Genomic DNA, 13252 nt, shown 5'->3' with positions numbered 1-13252 from the left:
TTTTTTAATTTATTACATATTTTATATTTTTATTTTAGTTCTTCTGGCGCCCCACATTTCAACCACCATCATCATCGACATCATCCGCCCACACGCACCCACACCTGTCGCGCCGCTAGAGATGACTCCCCTGTCTTTCTGCTGCGCGTTCCACCTCCAGTAGTCTGGATGGGTTTCTTTAGCGTTGTTTAGTTTAGTTCGCTCGTAGTTAGTCAATCCTGGTCTAGTCCAATCCACTTGCGAATCCTAGATGGTTCATAGGGCCAGCAATCACATAACATTTAACAATGCTTTTGCTCCCCTCTCTCCGTCCTTCTTTTGTTCTGCAGGCCTCTCATTCCCCTCTCAGTACGGGAACCCTTCTGGTTGAATTCCTTGAGAGTGTGATACAAAAGCATCTCGTACTCTCCATCGTCCTTCGTCATCCTCACTTACTTTGGGAAGCAAGGGCCTTGATTCCTTGCCTGACTCGGGTCGACTGCTTTCATCTTCTGTATATCATTGTCTATTACTGCTCCATTGTCTTTCCCAATCGGGAAGTTGCAAAGTATTGCCGTGCCCATCCAAACCGATACAATCCTCTGCTTCCTGAGCCATTGCCTCGCATCACGACTGTTCCTCTCCTGGATTTAGACTACGCAATCTCTTGGAACTACTCAGCAGACCCTTGATACCCCATTGTTGGCCCGTTGGAAAGATCGTATGTTTTCCCGTGCGGCCCGTTCCTCTGAAACTCAATCCATCGCTTGCGAGGTCTCCCTTCAGTGAAGAACGGAATTGTAATGGTGGCTGACGATTAACACTAATAGCGATCTCAACCCTCGCATTCCAATCCCCACATATTGACAACAACCGACCCTTGAACCAAAAGCGGGCATGCAAGCCCACAGTGATCATCCCGACTTTGTCCTCTTTCCTCCACAATATAACATTGAAAGCGAAATGTTGGCATTCGAACCGTCGAGACAGCAGCAGACTCCATACTTCCAGCATTTCACCATGGATCCCGCTTTGACCGAACCCTTTACCTTTCATGTGGACCTGAGTGGCTTCGGACAAGCTCCTAATTCCTCACGTCTGCCCCAGTCGTCTCATTATGATACCCCGTCGATTGATGCATATTCCGATACCAATAAAGTGACCAGCTTCCCGCCGATGCCGGCTACTCCACCCTCAATCCCAATCTCACATTCCGAACCTTACATGCCCAGTCTTTCTACGGCCTCTGGTCCTTCAATCGCAAGTGCTTCGTCTTCCGCTATAGGCTCCCCCTACTCAGGAACTGCCCCAGCTATTCACGAGAATTGGGTAGACACGAATCACGGCCTGGGGCTACCGGCTGCGGTCATGAGTGACCTCTTCCCCAATGAATACATTGGGAACTCACTGGACATGGAAGGGTTCTATTCCAAGAAGAACTCAGATAACTATGTTGGTAAGCTGAATTGCATCACCCCCCCAATCCCAATCATGCTGTGGTAGATCGCTGACGAGTGCATTAATAACAACAGACCCTTCTTTGATTGAGACATTACAACCCCAAACGAACATTCCTCAATCGTCTATGCCATACCCTGAGCAACCGAACTACGGCTATCCTGGGTTCCATCCTCAATCCCCCGAGCTTCCCTATCTTCCCCAAGCCGAGGAGTGCCATACGAAGCAGGCAATTGCACAGCAGCTAAACCACATCCCGACATCTTCCCCTTTGATCAATGACCGGAGGTCCTCCATCTCCTCCGAGCTCTCCCGTCGCTCACAGCTGAGTCCGGCTGCTAGCAACGCGGATCTTGATGATGAAACCAAGGAGAAGGGACGGTGCCCCCACCCTGACTGCGGACGCGTCTTCAAAGATTTGAAGGCCCATTTGCTAACCCATCGGTCGGAGAGGCCCGAGAAATGCCCTATTGTTAACTGCGAATATCATATCAAGGGCTTTGCCCGTAAATATGACAAAAATCGCCATACTCTCATCCATTACAAAGGAACCATGGTCTGCGGCTTCTGTCCAGGATCTGGCTCACCGGCGGAAAAAAGCTTCAATAGAGCAGATGTTTTCAAGCGTCACTTGACTTCAGTACATGGCGTGGAGCAAACACCGCCAAATTGCCGGAAGAAGAGCCCAGCTGCGTCTAACAAGGCTATCACAGGGTATCGCCACGATGCGACTGTCAAGTGCTCGACATGCCCTGACACCTTCGACAACGCTCAGGAATTCTACGAGCACTTGGACGACTGTGTTCTCCGAGTGGTGCAAAAGGAGCAACCCAGTGAGGCTGTCAACCAAAGATGCCTGGCTGAAGTTGACTCGGACGAGGAGGTGAAGAAAACCATGGAGAAGCATAAGCTGCTCGACACGGCTGGTACCGTTTATCGATATGATGATGAATTTGACGACGATGAAGACGATTCAAATGAGGTTCTGTCTCTCCGGCGTTCCGCCAACAGTGCTATGAAAGCCAGTCGAGGCAGCGCAAGTACTTCCGCCCGTGTCACACTGGGAAACAGCGCTGTTACCAAGCGCCCAATCTCCTCGAAGCGACGGAATAACCGTGATCGCTACCCCCAATCCTGGGGTTGCCCCAGAAGCAACATCAACATAAGAAAGCGCGTTCTGTGTGTGTTTGATGGCCAACGCCGTCTGTTGAAGGATGAAATGATGCTCAAAAACGAGCATGAAGTTCGTGTAAAGCTTCCTGGTGGCACTGGCGACGGCACTAATCGAGAGGCATATGTGACCGATTTGGACGTTCAAACTTTGAAGCGCGCAGAAGGCATCCTGAGTGCTACTGCTGAAGAACGGGGTCCTTGGCTAGATGGACCCTCTTCTCAGATGATTGGGCCACCGGCCATGCCGATGGCCAGTCTGTCCCATCCTTATGAAGGAGAGGTAGATTTTGGTGAGCTTATGGCTTAAACACTCTTCAGTTTCTTGAGTTCGGCTCTTGTTTTGCATACGTGGCATGATGTTAGCGATATTTCTTATGCCTGGCTAGTGTGATACCATTCTCTGTTGTTGTTTCCTTTTGGATATACTGGGTTCCATCTTCCCAACTCTGTACTTATATGATATATTAATCCTTATCTCTGGCTGGCTGGACCTGCGGAGTTCAAGGAGAACAAGATGGAAAAAACAAAAAGCTTTTATTTATCAACATTAATTAAGTCATCTCACACTGATCTCCAAGTTCAGTGTGACTATACAAATATTTTCTCTTCAAACACTTGACTTGCGTGTAGTTGATGAATCGTTCAATATAAGCTTCACTGGTACTATCCAAGAATCGGATGACGCCAATCGGACTTTAGCCTCGTTTCTGCCCGCTCACATGCCCCCCCCCCCCCCGGCCTTCCGCTCCATCTGCCGCAGCCTGTTTTCAACCTCGCAACAGATTCAGAACCAGTCATTAACAACATGCAATTAGGCTTGTCAGAAAGTCTCCCAGCCCTCGTATCCAAGCGCTTCACAGCTGCTAAAGGATCTGGTCACCTTCTATTCTCTCAGACACACCTGACCACTATTCAGACTGCAGGGATCCCGGTCCGTACCCTTCCCTCTTTGAATCTTCCCCTACCAAGGTCAATGCTAACTATCATTCTCCTCTATCTTAGTATCAACTTCGGTATTGCCCTGCCCTTGCAAATAAGCCATCGGGAGCTCCAAACACTGAAAAGCCCACTACGAAGCCCAAATTCGACCCTTTCCAGGACCCGTCCCCAGAGCTCTTAATCGCTCAGATACCCCGAGAGAATCCAACTCATATACTAGTCCTCAACAAATTCCCCGTAATTCCCAATCATTTTATCCTAGCCACAAAGGAATGGAGACTTCAAACAGATATCCTGGAGAAGGAGGACTTGGATGCGGCTTATTCTTGCCTCAAAGCATGGAGTGAGGAGAACAAGGCAAACAGCGCGACCTCCAAGCGACTTTTTGCCTTTTTTAACTCCGGCAACGAGAGCGGAGCGAGTCAGCCCCATAGGCATTTACAGTTCTTACCCGTCGAAGCCATGTCTCAAAGTGACTCGGGGAGCTGGCAGCCCTTGATCGATGCAGTTTCAAGTCAACCAACAAGCCCCGGTTCTAAATTCTTGCGATGGGCCCAAGTACCGTTTGCACATTTTGCCCTTCCGTTGCCCTCGAACCCCTCTGCGGACACCCTACATCACATTTACCTGTCCCTGTATAGAGCAGCGTTAGCAGCTGCACAGGGCAGTGTGGGAGGTTCCTCCCCGACGACCAGTGGCCCAGCTGCTATCAGCTACAATCTAGCAATGACTGATTCAGTGATGATGATCTGTCCGAGGAGAAGTGAAAGCGCTCAAATCCCAGTCGACAGTGCAACGTCGGCGGAGGTCTCTGGGGCTGGCATCGTGGCCTTGAATGGTACAATCCTTGCTGGCACGCTCATGGTAAAAGCTGAGGCCGAATGGGACGAGCTACGTCGTAACCCGGATTCCCTTAAAGAGATACTGACGACAATTGGGTATTCTCACCCAGATATGCGCGAACTCTCTCTACTTTGAATTCTATGTCTCAATCATCCTCATAGCATTCCTTCTTAATCAGGAGTGCTTTGGGACAAGAAGCATTTATACGAAGCCATACAATGGAGAAAGAAACCGTACAGCCTTCAGGCCAATGTCCTACAGTGACTTAAGCAGTTGAAATTACACTATTAGAAGAGAGCGGACGGAGGTAAAAACAAAAGAAGTTGGGTAAAGGCTAGCCAAACCAGCCCAAACACAACAGATACTGCTAATAAGCCTCTTGTATCAAAGTAAACAATGGACAATCCAAGTTGGAAAGAGATGGCAAGCAAAGGGCCACAGTAAACCTAGGCTCGTCATGTGGATATAGTCAAACGCTACCAGAAAAGGCCGTTTGCACTTCCTTCATCTATGCACCCATCGAAGAACTTTCTGGGCATTACATACCGGAGATCAATTCCAGAGCTTCACACCGTGTATGTCGCACCACTTCTTCTTGCAAGTGGCATTTCCAAAGTGATATGAGCCGCCATGAAGCCAAATATATTGGGCTACCCTCTTCCAGGATACCTTGGGCGGCTGACTGGTAGTCGGAGATTGGCAGCTAGGCCCGTTACCACTACGGACTTGCTTGTCGTCTTCCATGCAGGCCTTGACTGCCTGGCACAGCAGGCTTATCTACAGACTCATCAGTATCAGTAATGGAGCCTGCCATGAGCACCATTGGGAGGCACTGACATCTTTCTCTTGCCACTGAGGTTTCCTCACTCGCTGTTCTTTGGATTTCGTGAGCGTCCGAAATCTTCCCCGGAGTGTTGACTCGGCTTCTTTGAAGCCACCAATTCTCTTGATGTCCTTGTAAGAGAGCCCGCGTAGCTTACATTCCACCAGGAACGCGTCTCTGCCGTTGCCGTTGCTGTGACAGGCCGTTTGCTTACTAACTCGCTGGCCCCGGAGAATGTATCCTCTGTTAGTTGCAACGGTTGGATGCATCAAGTGGTGTATACAAGGGCTATCATGGTAGGGCTGCGTTGGGCTCTCTGAGGGTCGTTCGTTGACAAGGGAGATGCTAACGTGCCCGACTTTGCTTTGGCAGCGGGCCGTATTTGGCTGCGCATAATATTGACAGGCGTTTTCCTGCAGTGGCGAACTATGAAGGTCGCCGTTGACAGTGGGAGCATGATCGAAGTCCTCTTCAACGTGGCCACCAAGCCCATTCATGCTCAGCCCACATGGAATGTCGACCCAGAAGGCATCCCCACGACTAGTGCTATGTTGTTGCACATTCCAGGCTGTTCGAACTCCGGAAGTGGACCAAGGAGGCGGCGTAGAAGGTCCGCTAACTGGAGTGAAGTAGTTGACAATAGGTACAGATCTATTTCCCGATGACGTTAGGAAAAGCTCAGATGAATCGACTCCGCTAGTTGTCCATTCTTGGGTTGGAGCTTTGTTGTCAATGAACAAAGGTTCGTGTGACTTATCAGGCGTGCTGAAGGGTGATATTGCCACGGATTCAGGCCCAGGCCCGGAAGGGGATGAGAAACTGCTGTTCATATATGAGATAGGCAGCCGGGGGATTGGATGAGCTATACCAAATATGACATTATTAGTCTCGACCTTTTCTCCGACTGTTAACTCTTGGTTGCCGGAATGCGCAGCGTTTTGTGTCTGCTGGCCATGAGTATGAGGTATGGATATCTCGCCAACGCTTCGTATGAACGAGCCTTGGATTTGCGACGATGACTGAACTCGACAACCATGAAATTGCACCTTACTTTCCTCGAAATCTGTTGACGTAAGAGTTTCAGGCCAGCAGCCAAGATCGTTTCTCATAGCCCCATGGGCCATCAAAGTTTTGTTTGCTATGTCATCAGGGCCCATTGAATGGCAGCCATTGGGTTCTAGCCAGTGGTGCATTTGGGATTCCTGACTCTCGGTGGCTTCTCTGGAACACAATATTGATTCAGTTTGCGGGGCACAGAAATTAGTCGGGAAAACACCCTCGAAATTATGAATGAGGGAATGACTTGAAGCCAAATCAGGAGAAACGAGGTCTTTGTCGAAGGCTAGTCTTGTTTTTCGCTTAACTGGATCAACATGAACGTGAACCATCGTCTTAAAACGAGACAAATAACTATTGCTGACAGCCACTTCACCGCTTCTGTCATTCATGATTCGAGTCAAGACTGACCGGAGAGCGTACAGGAAATGGTGCTGCTGAGTGATGCACGTTGCTAGTCTAATTACACCTGCAGCGATCATTAGCCCATCTAGCACTCGGAGAAATATGGGGAGGGTTCGATTGGTTTTCACAATCAACTAACATACTCCAACTATCCTGGGCGAGTTTTCGAGGCCTCAGCACAAGGGTCGCTTGAAGCTGACCGTGGTGTCTTAATCGCCGACAAGATTTGCTCTGGAACCTATGGCTCGGGAACTCAGGGATATGAAACAAAACAAGCAAAAAGGAGGCCAGCTCGGAAGCGAAAAGTAAACCGATTTGTCCTATGCTGATAGCTATAGGCTGGACACGAGACCTTTTTCCTCCTATAGGCCACGGTACAGAGATTCCAAGTGGTCGCCGTGATGTCTCAGACTCTCCCACCCAGCAGAAACTTCCTCTCACTGGTCAAGTAACCTGACTGGTGGAGGGCACTCTTGGGATGCTCTTGCCCAAAGTTATGTCGCACCCAAAATTGACTAGAGAAGCAATAGGTTGCCAACGTCTCTGAGACAAGAAAAGGCGATGCCCAACAACAGCATAGAAAAACAAGATCAGCTTGAGCTCTTGTATACTACCACCGAGATCAGCTGTCTCTTTTTGTAAGATCTCTATGTTAAACCCCCTGAAATGGCTGACAATCTCTATCAAGCCTTCTGCTACCCCTTCCCTGATGCGAAAACATTCCTTGCTCTCTTTAGAGTATATTGCCCCCCGATCTTGGGCTAGATAATGACGGCCGATGGCCTATGGTTCATCTAGTGCCGGAAAATAAGAATGGGTGCCACCAATCGTGAAGGGAAGAACTAAGTTTACAACGGTCACCCTGCAATACTTTACTAGGTGATCAATCGATGAGTCTCAATCTCGACCTCGCGGGTAGCCAATCGGCCCAATCGAGAAATCATTTGTGGTGCAAGAGGCGAAATGCGAGGCAAAGGAGCGTCGGGAACGCATGCAGGAAAAACAAAAGAAGATTTCGTGACTCTCTGTTTATCAGGTGGATGTGGCAGTTTTTACTGGCAATGTGTAGATGCATGCCCGGGTACCCACATAAGGCTTTGTTCATATCAACTTCCCCATGCCACCTTCAGCGATGACCGCATATCGCCACCTATGGGGCTTAGAACCCGAAACATCTGTTGGGCTCAAAGAAATGATCGGCAAGAACAACGGTGGCGCCGTTGGGTCTATAGAAGTGACGTTTGCTCCACCCTTTTGAGCACGTTTCTAGACTTTCGGGCCCTGCCTTTTCTTCCTTCTTTCTCTGAGCGTGGTCCAACTATTGACGGTGTGGGTACCAGTCATGGGTAATGTGCATATGCAGGTCACTTCAGCTCTATCCACAAGAGATAAATCTATGGCTAGACATGGCGAAGAAGGGATTCTAGGGCAGAAGTACGACCCTCAGGTACATTTAGGCTACTCCCGCATATGCAAATTCCTTAATTTCATTGAACCACTGCCTCTGGTTTCATAACCTACCACTATGCAAACCAATCGGTTTGTTTTCACGTCCTCGACCTGGAACAATAGCGGTTCTCTACTATCCCATTCCTTCTCTCGGATCGAAATCTTGCAGTACCCGCTACACAGTCACGTACACAGCCAAAGTACCTCAAGCCCACATCTCCCCAGCGAAATTTAGCAAATGGTACACAAGAGAACCTTCCCTCATTTAACAAAAAGAAAAGTAGAAGAGGGAAAAAAAAATACCCCATACCAGAGAGAGAAAGAGAGAGGCCCAGAACTTCTCTCCCCACATGATGCGTATTTCCCTTCTCCAGGACCCCTTGGCTTTGTCCCAGGCACACCGTCCACTTATCATTTTTGGCCCATGTTGTTTATGTAGTGTAGCCTCACCCACCCCGCGCACCATCCCCGAACCCCTTCCTTTCTCACACTCCATGCAACATAAAGGTCAACATTACCACTCCCCAAAAAGGAAAAATGTCAAAAGTACCTTCTTATCTAAGATCCAGTCTCCTGGGGAACCTGGAAAAGAAGAATTTTTAAACGCAGTTCGGGTTCCCAAGCGTTTGGTTCCGGGGGTCTAGATACATTTATACAAACCGGAAGGAACGGGCCGGGGTAGCATCAGAAACATCATTGTAAGCTCGATCTGCCATGATCGTAGAAAAAAAAAAAAGGGAAAAAGGAAAACAAAAGATAGACAGATGCTTTAATGTTTTGCTATAATATGCAATGCCAAATTACTATTCTGTTTCATCTTTCCTTCTCGTGAATATTAACAAGTAGATTAATTCAGGGGAATAAAATAAAAATGAACGGAGGGCAGTGCCAAAACTAACCCTAATTGAACCACGGCATTGCACTACACACCCTCATAGCCTCATATCCCAACAACGGTGTTACATGGTGAAAAAAACATCCCGACCAGATTTAATCTCTCAATGGGGTTTCCTTTGTCAGTACGACTGGAGTCAAGGGACGCTGGTGTACTACCAGTAAAAGGAACAAACTACTACCATGTGTGGCGCTAATTTTCCATCCCGAGTTGTGGTGGTATCTATAGGACACACAGTGTACTACAGTACATCGATCCTTCCTCGCATCTGTTGCAGGTGATGAGAGATTTGATGAAAATCTGTCCTGGGCCTGTGCCCATTATCGATTCCTATGGAGGTTGGGATTCTTGAGGCTGTTCGGGACAGAATTATATAATCATTTGAAAAGATCCTACACCGAAAGAAAAGGCAAGAGGAAACGGGTAATATAAGGACACACTAATCGCGCAAAAATAGAGGTGGCAAAGTATACCACTGGATTCGTTGATTCAGCTTCTCTCCTTCTCTATGGGACGAAGGATGCCCTACTGCATGATCTCATGTGATACACTTGCAGTCGGGCGTTTCGTTTGCGTGTAGATCTCCATGGCTGACTATTCGACGCATTTATAAATGGAGCCATGATAGGAAGCGGTCCGTGAGAAGCCCGGGGCTAGGACGTATCGGAATGACTACGCTTCCCTGCATCCTCCAGATTCACATTGGTCTCATGGTGGCTCTCATAGAAGTCTAAGAGTCGGTCAATGCCGGACACTGTGACAATCAGAACAGAGAAATTAACAGAAGCTAGTCAAAGGTGAACGGCCCACCTGTCAAAAGAACAAAGGTGAATGCGTATAATATCGTTGGAGATGTCATGAAATCGTACGCAAGCCCAAAATTCCTGACGAAAGACACTAAGCTCGCCAAGAGCACCCCCAGGATGATGCGGGTCGTTATTCCAATACTAGTGCAGAAGTTGTGGCGACGAGATAACAATGCAAAAGCGGCAAAAAGAAACATTACCAGTGATGCAACGACGAAAAAATATATGTAGACAAACCCTAGTAGCTCCATGTACAACCTCAGCAACTGCGAACTAGTCAACTGCCCTATGTTTGTCTCCTCCGAAGGTATGATCCCCATACTGGAAAACAGAGCGGCAGTAACATTACCCACAAGGTCATTGAGGTGGTCGTTGGTGATGAAGAAACCAATCACCTTCTCTCCCGGGCACAAGGGGTGGTTTGGCAAATCCTCCAAGATTGCGTCGATGGCCATCTTTTCTTTTATTGCGCCGCGGCTGTAATTAATCTCCATGTCCTCAATGGTGTTCCGAAGGAGACCAATGGCTATTCCGGGTCTGGGCCGTGGTTCCTCGCAAGCAAACATGATAGTTTCCTCGAGGTACGTGAGCTTCAAGGTAATGTCTAGGGTCAAAGCAAGGATCTGCGATCCTTCAAGAAGGAGTACTAGGGCCACATGAAAGGGAAAATGGAGCTGGGCCCATAGCTGCTGGGAATATTTGCCAAGTATGCCCCTTGGTGAGAGATCGTAATACGCTTGCCACAGAAAGTACTACTCCCGAGGCGTTAGCAACCCCGAAAGGGATAATAGATCGAATCTCTGAGACCCCATACCACATTAGTAGTGACTCCTAGAATGTGAACAAACGACCACTTAGTCCAGCCCCCCGGCCGCACAGTCCTATTCACAATTCTGGTGACTGATATGACCCCTTCGCCAATGATGATTAGTGTAAGGAGACCCATCCTTACATTCAAGTGGGTATCTTGGAGCCCAATTCCGGGTGTCACACAAGATACTCTCATTATAACCCACATCTCTAGCCCGAACAAAGCAAACCAAACGGTCCATATATAGGAACGGATCCCGTCCTGCACCCCGAAGATATAAAACATCTATCCAACAGGTCAGACTATGCATGTGGCTTCAATAATAGTCATTATTTGCCTGTGCGGTAAGCATACCCCCAGATAGATTAAGCTTGAGACAAACAGCGTCGCGGCGATGATGGAGACCCCTTTGGCAGCAGGCTTCATTTGTTTCCGAATGAAGACGACATTGTTGACCGTATATTGCAAAGCCAGTAAGATTCGACTTCCGCCGAGAAAGATACTCAGTGATTGAAAGACCCAAACATTTTCGTCTTTAACACGGGTGGTAAATCGCGTGCCTGCAGATGCAAAACCAACCATAGCTGCTAGTTGTATTGCCTTGCAAGTTCGTTCGAAAATCGAGTCCCTGGCGAATCTGATATCGAATAGAGTAACCTGAAGCCACGTGAACCAAATCACCCCAAGAAAGCCTATGTAAGCTCCTAAGGCTTCTACATTGTGAATTTCATGCGTAGCAGTAAAGGTAGAGAGATTCGCCACGAAAAACAAGTCAAAGAATAGTTCAATAGGAGTAGCATCGAAATGCCTGTGGAGGCGTGTTCCATGGTTCCGATCAATAGGGGTCTCAATAAACGGTATGGATTCTCGCCGGCTGCAGTTTGTCATGAGCCAGGCATATATATCAGGAAGCTCCTGGTTTGACTCACTGTGCAATTTCACCAGTATGCGAAGTCCTACGTAGCGGTTGAAAATAGAAGAAAGGCATTCGCATCATCGTCAAATGGATTAGATGAAACAGTTAAGAACTAGTCGATTGGTAAGTGAAGTCTAGAGTGTTGGGTATCATAAATAGGTCTTAAACCAGGCTGGTGTCATTTCAAACAATCCTTTCGATACGCCGGAAAGAACGACGGGTGATGTCGAACCTTTCCTAAGAAGCAGGTAAGCAATCCAGAGAGGCAGGTGCATATATGCCTGACCGGGATGAATCACGACTCGTCCTCGGAGTTTCCGGTTGATACTGCCATGGAATGGCCGATACTCTCCAATCCTCTCTCGGCAGCAGAATCCTCGTCCGAGCCAGGAGTGCGCCCAGCTTCTTGTTTGAGTTTCTCGTAGTTATCCCCAGCTTCTTTGATTAAAGCCTGGATCTCTACTTCTCGCACAGCTATATCGGCCTTTTCCTTTCTCAGTTCTTCCATTCGATCAATCATCTGGGTTTTCGACTTTTCCATGACGGCCAAAGTTGTGCGTAAACGGTCAAGACAGGTTGATAGGCGTGGTAGGGAAGTCATTTTGGGAGGAGTCTTTGGTCGATCTGTATAGTCTTTGCCGCCGTGGCCCATGGCAGCCTTTGTTTGGGCGGCTTCGTAAGCCGCCTTTTCTTCCAAATCCGACTCGTCCTCGTCCGAGACCCCTTCGGCATCTTCAATGAGCTCTCGCATTTCTTCACGCTGCTTTTTGACCCTCTCGCGCTCAGCCTTCCTCCCCAGCGTTATGCGGCCATCTTCCACAAACTCGTCGAAGCCTTCTGCGAAATCCTCGTCATCCCGAATAAGCCGAGTGTCCTTTAGATCCTCTTTTGCATTTTTCGAGCCCCAATCTTCATCCTCCATAGTATCATCCAGTGAGATAAAGTCCTTCTCTGTTGAGATTCCATACTGCTGTTCTTTGGCCAAGCGTGCTCTTCTTTCTTTTTTCTCTCTAATCTCCGTTTCGCTAGGAATGGCGGCCGGCGCCGTGACTTTCATAACCTCGCCAAACTTTGCTGCAACATCAATAGTCTTCTCTTGATCGTCATCGGTGGTATTCTTTGGTGTCGAAGGCGTTGAATTTCGAAGCTCCTTCAAATATTCATTGCTATAACTTGGCCGATCTTGTTCTGGGCCAATTCTGAGTGGAAGCTGGCCACCTGATCCCGATGGCGTGAGTGACCTCTGTAAAGCACTATTTTCCGCTGCTCGCCTCCCAAGTCCTTGCCGTTTCGGTACTACCACTTCACTTTCCTGTTCGCCATCTTCAGCCATTGAAGTTTCTCCGGGGTTGAACGATAGGCGCGTTTTGGATTTTAGTTTCGTTTTAGAGGACATAGGGCGCTTGACAACTGGCCCAATATCTACGGCTTGTCAGCTACTCAATCTAGGGAAGCGTTTTGGGTTCGTGTTGCGCAGAAACTACTGACCTTGTTCGCCGTCATCCTCTTCATCGTCCCCGCCAATCTTGCGGGGTTTTCTGCGGTTCGCAAACTTGGAACTCATAATAAGAATTTTGTATTAGCAACACTTTGATATTCCTGGTAGATATATTGCTTATCGCAGGGAAGTGTGCGTTGTTTCAATAGTTGCGTCAATCTGAGCTCCGCGCATCTTTGGAAGGTGCCAGGAAGAACATTT

General features: G+C 48.2%; 5 protein-coding genes across 5 annotated transcripts; 2 read left to right on the top strand and 3 right to left on the bottom strand.

The window, feature by feature from the left end:
* Positions 1 to 942: 942 nt before the first annotated feature.
* On the top strand, positions 943 to 2917 carry zfpA (putative C2H2 finger domain protein; the record flags this gene model as incomplete). The annotated part of the gene is made up of 2 exons (XM_022537161.1): positions 943 to 1435; positions 1512 to 2917. 2 exons carry the CDS (start codon positions 943 to 945, stop codon positions 2915 to 2917), a joined length of 1899 nt encoding a protein of 632 aa, XP_022384620.1.
* Positions 2918 to 3415: 498 nt separating this feature from the next.
* On the top strand, positions 3416 to 4527 carry ABOM_010032 (putative bis(5'-nucleosyl)-tetraphosphatase; the record flags this gene model as incomplete). The annotated part of the gene is made up of 2 exons (XM_022537160.1): positions 3416 to 3541; positions 3613 to 4527. The coding sequence occupies 2 exons, from the start codon at positions 3416 to 3418 to the stop codon at positions 4525 to 4527; spliced, it is 1041 nt and encodes a 346-aa protein (XP_022384621.1).
* Positions 4528 to 4944: 417 nt separating this feature from the next.
* On the bottom strand, positions 4945 to 6372 carry ABOM_010031 (uncharacterized protein; the record flags this gene model as incomplete). Its single annotated transcript, XM_022537159.1, has 2 exons — positions 4945 to 5169; positions 5230 to 6372. The coding sequence occupies 2 exons, from the start codon at positions 6370 to 6372 to the stop codon at positions 4945 to 4947; spliced, it is 1368 nt and encodes a 455-aa protein (XP_022384622.1).
* A 3301-nt stretch (positions 6373 to 9673) lies between these two features.
* Positions 9674 to 11219, bottom strand: ABOM_010030 (uncharacterized protein; the record flags this gene model as incomplete). The annotated part of the gene is made up of 4 exons (XM_022537158.1): positions 9674 to 9774; positions 9831 to 10578; positions 10641 to 10922; positions 10992 to 11219. The coding sequence occupies 4 exons, from the start codon at positions 11217 to 11219 to the stop codon at positions 9674 to 9676; spliced, it is 1359 nt and encodes a 452-aa protein (XP_022384623.1).
* A 629-nt stretch (positions 11220 to 11848) lies between these two features.
* ABOM_010029 (uncharacterized protein) lies at positions 11849 to 13117 on the bottom strand (the record flags this gene model as incomplete). Its single annotated transcript, XM_022537157.1, has 2 exons — positions 11849 to 12975; positions 13042 to 13117. The coding sequence occupies 2 exons, from the start codon at positions 13115 to 13117 to the stop codon at positions 11849 to 11851; spliced, it is 1203 nt and encodes a 400-aa protein (XP_022384609.1).
* Positions 13118 to 13252: the final 135 nt, after the last annotated feature.

This window comes from Aspergillus bombycis (assembly GCF_001792695.1).
Source record: "Aspergillus bombycis strain NRRL26010 chromosome Unknown contig00127, whole genome shotgun sequence".
NCBI classification, from domain to species: domain Eukaryota; kingdom Fungi; phylum Ascomycota; class Eurotiomycetes; order Eurotiales; family Aspergillaceae; genus Aspergillus; species Aspergillus bombycis.
The sequence above is the reverse complement of the archived record's forward strand: the minus strand, read 5'-3'. Positions and strand labels throughout refer to the sequence as shown.